The sequence below is a fragment of the Camelus ferus genome, chromosome 5 (assembly GCF_009834535.1).
Source record: "Camelus ferus isolate YT-003-E chromosome 5, BCGSAC_Cfer_1.0, whole genome shotgun sequence".
Lineage (NCBI taxonomy): Eukaryota > Metazoa > Chordata > Mammalia > Artiodactyla > Camelidae > Camelus > Camelus ferus.
Window position 1 is genome coordinate 90,934,663 of NC_045700.1, and position 5,894 is coordinate 90,940,556.

Below are 5,894 nucleotides of genomic sequence, written 5' to 3' on the forward strand. Positions count from 1 at the left end.
AATACAGAACTAGGTGAGCAAAGGGTTGGGAGTGGCCCCTGTCAGGCCCTTGCAAATGCCCCTCAGGCAAAGGACACCTGACCTCTAATCCTTCCCCTCCGCTGAGGAGACAGCTGGGGACCATCCTGTGAGGGATGGACCTTTTTCAGGCCCTCTGCTCCCTCAGTCACATCCTGCCACTTCCCTTCTGGCAATATGGCTTAATATCACAGGTCAGAGGCAAAGGGGGGTGTGGTCACCTCGGGCACTGGGAGGGACATGGAGCCTTTTACAGCAGGGTTAAAGTCCTCCTCTCCTTTAAACCCAGACAGGTTGTACCGTAGCTGATACCCTGTGTCCCAGCCTTGCTCAAGATCTGGCCTCCCCAGGGTCCCAACCTTGTTGCCTCCCAATCACACAGGCATGCAGGGGGCCTGGGTGCTGCTGTTGCTGCTGGGCCTGGGGCTTCGGCTCTCCATTGGCGTCATTCCAGGTAATGAGTCCTCAAAGTCCCCACCCTCAACCCCAATCCACACACACAAGGTGCTGCCCCAAGCCTGACCCAGCCTCCAATCTCCACCTGACCAGTTGAGGAGGAGACCCCAGCCTTCTGGAACCGCCAGGCAGCCCAGGCCTTGGACGCCGCTAAGAAGCTGCAACCCATCCAGACGGCCGCCAAGAATCTCATTATCTTCTTGGGGGATGGTGAGTGTGCTAGGCTTGTCCATCCCTTGTCCTCCCCACAAACCTGGAACCCAAGGCTGCCAGCACACACTGGCCAGCTCTGGGGACTCAGGCCTGACATGTGCACCTTTAGGGATGGGAGTTCCTACAGTGACAGCCACTCGGATCCTGAAGGGACAGATGAGTGGCAAGCCAGGACCCGAGACACCCCTGGCCATGGACCAATTCCCATACCTGGCTCTGTCCAAGGTAAGGGCCTGGCGACCTCAGGGAGCTTTACCCTAGAGGGGTGGGTGTGGGGTTAGGGAGCCTGGCAGAAGGGAAGACTCCAGGAGGGCTGGGGCCTGAGTTAGGGCCCAGGGGCAGTGGGAATGGGCCCCAGGGCCTGGGTAAGTCAGGATCTGGGTGTCTACCCCAGAGCAGAGTTGAAGGCATCTCTGTCCCCAGACTTACAACGTGGACAGACAGGTGCCAGACAGTGCAGGCACGGCCACCGCCTACCTGTGTGGGGTCAAGGCCAACTACAGGACCATTGGTGTAAGTGCAGCTGCCCGCTATAACCAGTGCAACACAACACAAGGCAATGAGGTCACCTCCTGTGATGAATCGGGCCAAGAAAGCAGGTGGGCTTCGGGCCAGCTTTGGGGGTGGGGGCAGACCCAGAGACCCCAGGGGCCCATCCTGACCTCTGCCACCCACAGGGAAGTCCGTGGGAATCGTGACCACCACAAGGGTGCAGCATGCCTCTCCAGCCGGCACCTACGCACACACAGTGAACCGCAACTGGTACTCAGATGCCGACCTGTCTGCTGATGCGAAGACGCAGGGCTGCCAGGACATCGCCACGCAGCTCATCAACAACATGGACATTGATGTGCGACAGGGCGGGCAAGGGGAGGGGCTGGGCAGAGGGGGAGGGACCCACACCCACCACAGTCCCAGGCAACCCACAGCCCTGGAGCCTGCCAGGGTCTCCGTGAGGTTGGGGTCAAGGTGACTCTAGGAGGTACAGATGGAGACAGGCCATCCCCATAGACCTGGTGGGGGGGCTAAGGGCTGTCTGAGGAGGGAGCAAGGGGTTAGCCAGGCCCCAAGCCCACCTGCCCTAATCTCTGTGCCCAGGTGATCCTGGGTGGAGGTCGAAAATACATGTTTCCTGAGAAGACCCCAGACCCTGAGTACCCACAGGATGCCAAACAGAATGGAGTCCGGCAGGATAAGCGAAACCTGGTGCAGGAGTGGCAGGCCAAGCACCAGGTGATGGGGGCTCACGGGTGCAGGGGTGCAGCGGGCAGGGTTGAGGGTGCAGAAATATGGGCTGAGACCTGGTTCTGCCCCTCCCAGGGTGCCCAGTATGTGTGGAACCGCACGGCACTCATGCAGGCGTCCAATGACTCCAGTGTAACACATCTCATGGGTAATGACCCCATTCACCCTCACTGTCCTCCACAGGCCTTCGGGGTCCTCAGTCGGCCAAGCATGTGTGCAGACATTTGTGCCACTGACCTTCCCCACTCCTCAGCTAGGTGGTCACCAATGAATCCCCTTTCCCGCAGGCCTCTTTGAGCCTGCAGACATGAAATATGAAGCCCAGCGAGACCTCACCAAGGACCCATCCTTGGCAGAGATGACGGAGGCAGCCCTGCGCCTGCTGAGCAGGAACCCCCTTGGCTTCTACCTCTTTCGTAGAGGGTGAGTGGCAGCCCCTTACTGAGCAGAGGAGGGAAGGGGCAGTCAGGGGGGGTTTGGCATCACCCACCTTCCCCATGTCCTTCCTGCAGGAGGTCGCATTGACCACGGTCACCATGATGGCATAGCTTATATGGCACTGACGGAGGCCGTCATGTTTGACACTGCCGTTGACAAGGCCAACCAGCTCACAAGCGAAAAGGACACACTGATCCTTGTCACTGCTGACCACTCTCACGTCTTCTCTTTTGGTGGCTACACACTGCGTGGAACCTCCATTTTCGGTAAACCCAGAGATAGTGGCAGGTGCCATTCCCTAAGTTATAAGCAGAAATTGCTCGGAGCCCCTTTTCTCATCTGTTAAGTGGAGTAATAGCAACTGCCCTGCAGGGGTCTGGTGAGAACTAGACTGAAAATGAGCTCAGTGCACAGCAGGAGCTCCACACACTGTGGTTAGTGAGATCACCGCGTCCCCTCCTCCCTGCAGGACTGGCCCCCAGCAAGGCCTCTGATGGCAAGTCCTACACGTCCATCCTTTATGGCAATGGCCCTGGCTTTGCGCTCAGCGGAGGCACACGGCCCGACGTCAGTGACAGCCAGAGCGGTGAGTGAGGCGGGGTGGGGGTGGGGGGTTGCCTCGGGAGAACGGTGTCTGGAAGTTGTGGGAGTGGAGACCGCCTCCCCGCCGGTCCTGACCCCCGACCCTTTGCCCAGAGGACCCCACGTACCGGCAGCAGGCGGCCGTGCCCCTGTCCAGCGAGACCCACGGCGGCGAGGACGTGGCGGTGTTCGCGCGCGGCCCGCAGGCGCACCTGGTGCACGGCGTGCAGGAGCAGAGCTTCGTGGCGCACGTCATGGCCTTTGCCGCCTGCATCGAGCCCTACACCGACTGCAGCCTGCCGACCCCCGCCAGCCCCACCGCCGCCGTGCAGACGCCCGCCAGCCCCACCTGCCGCCGCGCACCCGGGGCCGGCCGTCTGCCCTCCCTCCCTGGCGCTGCTGGGCGGGGCGCTGCTGCTGCTGCTGGCGCCTTCCCTGCATTGACATCCCGCCCACCTGGACCCAGTGGTTGCTGTGAGGTCTTCTGCTCCCCGCCGCGATCCGTCCCCACGCCCCACTGGAACGGCCACCTCAGAGTCCCCACCCCTGAGTCCCATCCGAACCGCCAACCCCAGAGACCCACCTGGGCCCCTCTGCTAGAACTTCACCTCTAGGCAGTAAAGGAGGCTCAACTCTTGGACCCTCTGTGGACCTGGACCACTCTGCAAGGCTGAGGCTGTGACCTTCCTGTGACAGCAACGGCCCTCCTCCTCACTCCCTCACTCCCCCAACCTCAAGGGTCGCCAGGGATTTTGTGCTGAGATGACCCGCACGCCAGGAAGGGAAGGGGCTGGGACTTCCCACTCTCTCCCTGACCCGCATAACCCTGTCTCAGGCTTTTCCACAACCCGGCCAGACAACATTCATGCCCTTCTTGGAGACCCAAGGACTTGCAGGCATCTGGAGAGGCGTGGCTTCCTGTCATCCTGGATCAACACAGTAGGCACCTTGCTGGCTAAGGAGGCTGCTCAGGTCAGAATGCCCAGGGGGCCTATGACACAAAGTCCTCTGCTGCACCTCGTGGAAACCCAGTGGTACCATTACAGACAGAAGATAGCGACACAGAAAGGAAAAGAGGTTGTCTCAAGTCACTCAGCTACGGTGATGGTGGCCCCCGCAATGCCCATTCCAGGCTGGGAGGTCCAAGGAGCAGCCATGGAGCTGTGGGTCAGGGCAGATTCTCTGCCCTCCTGGGAGGGAGAACGCAGTCATCAAATAAACTGTTATACAGTGTGATGCCAGTAGTGATATATTCTAGAAAAAAATTCTTAGTGAGTAGGGGCACAGAGTGTGTCTGTGGGAAAGGTGGGAGATAATTCGGAGCAGGAGGTCAGGGAGGGGCTGCCTGAGGAGCAGAACCCTGAGCAGAGACCCAAGGAAGTGAGAGCCTGAGCAACGCAGAAGGAACAGCAGTGCAAGGGCCCTGAGGCAGCGTCAGCAAATGCAGCTGGAGGCCAGGAGCTGGATCAGAGCTGGGGGGACTGGGGCAGGTGGAGCAGGTGAAAGCCCCTGAGGGATGAGGAGGGCTGCGGGCAGATGGGGGAGGAGGTTGAACCTTATCCAGAGTGTGGTGTGTGCTGGGAAGGCTTTGAGCAGAGACCTAACAGGACCTGACTCTGAGCACATCCTGCTGGCTACTGAGGGGAGAAGTCTGTTCTGTCTGTTTTTGATGTGCTAGGGGGATGGGTGGAGCTGAGAAACCAGAGAGGAAGTGCTGACTCCAGACATTTCTGACCTCTGTCTGAAGACATTCTGGAGCATCCACTCTAATGTAACTATACTTAGTGAGGATCTAACCCACCCAAAGGGAACATTTCAAAAAAAAAAAAAGAATTATATAAAGGTGAAGTGAGCCATGTTTCCCAATAAATTTTACAGAATGACAAAATTCTTTACACATGTACAAAGGTGGGAAAAGAGATTTTTCTTTCACTAGAAATGTTAATATGATTGAGTAAGCATCCTTATTTACTAAAATTTTGATTGAACACTGTACGACATCAATTTGAAGGCCAGGCTCACAGGGCAGTTTATTCCACCTCTGGGTTTCAGTGGCTGTCACAAAACCATGGGACTGAATGGAAGAAGGGCATCACCTGCTGGACTTAACTAAATCATCCTACTCATTTTGTAACTCCATCCACCAATTACACAAAGGCTTTTGTTAAAATGCAGCTAGTGTGTTTCTGTCTTCCCTGTGGTGAGTTAGTTGGTCTCACAAACCAAAGGGAAAGTGCTGCTTGTTTATGCTTCATAAATGGGTTCAAAACTCAGGGGAACTCTACATTTTAAAGAGGCAGATTTTAAAAACAGAATTTCTGGAATTAGTGGATTTCCTTGCACAATGTTGAACATTCTAAAACTCACAGAAACGTACAGTTTAAAAGGGTGAATTTGGTGGTATGTAAACTATGCCTAAATTTTAAAAAGCAGTTTCTGTTTCCATGTTTTTTTAAGTGTAGGCATGAAAGATTTTATCAGTGAAATACATTATTGGCCACAAAACCATGTGTCCTTCATGGACACATCATCAAGCATCAGTTTTAACATCTTTACCTGGAGGAGGCAGATGTACAGAAAGTGGTTTTTTTTCCATGCATTTTACTGGGTGCCTAAGCTGAGAGCTCTTGTCACCTCAAGAAATATCAGCACATTGGTCTTTAAGAAGGAAAGAAAGTTGGGAAGAAGGAGGGCAGGAGGACTCATGACTCTTCAATACTTTACTGTACAGATGAGTCATTCTGTGGTCAATCTGGAAAGGTTACATGGTCACCCTAATCTTATTACCTATTACCTGTATCTGTCATAAAGTTTCTCCTCTAGTGGGACAATCTTGGTTTTAGAAAGTTAACACCACTAAAGGCTCCTACAGCATTTCATGTGCTCTCCAGGTTTCCAGTTCTTTCCTGCATTGGTTTGACCATGGGTGGGCCAATGAGTGA

The 5,894-nt window shown here is 55.6% G+C and overlaps 1 protein-coding gene across 1 annotated transcript; it reads left to right on the forward strand.

Annotated features, from left to right (window-relative positions):
* The first annotated feature begins 343 nt into the window (after positions 1-343).
* LOC102508732 (intestinal-type alkaline phosphatase) lies at positions 344-3,396 on the forward strand. The gene is given in 14 exon segments (XM_032480503.1): positions 344-472; positions 568-684; positions 797-912; positions 1,111-1,260; positions 1,262-1,286; positions 1,365-1,537; positions 1,786-1,920; positions 2,008-2,080; positions 2,220-2,348; positions 2,398-2,406; positions 2,448-2,636; positions 2,840-2,956; positions 3,067-3,264; positions 3,296-3,396. Coding segments are annotated over 14 exon segments (1,602 nt in total). The 5' UTR covers positions 344-402.
* Positions 3,397-5,894: the final 2,498 nt, after the last annotated feature.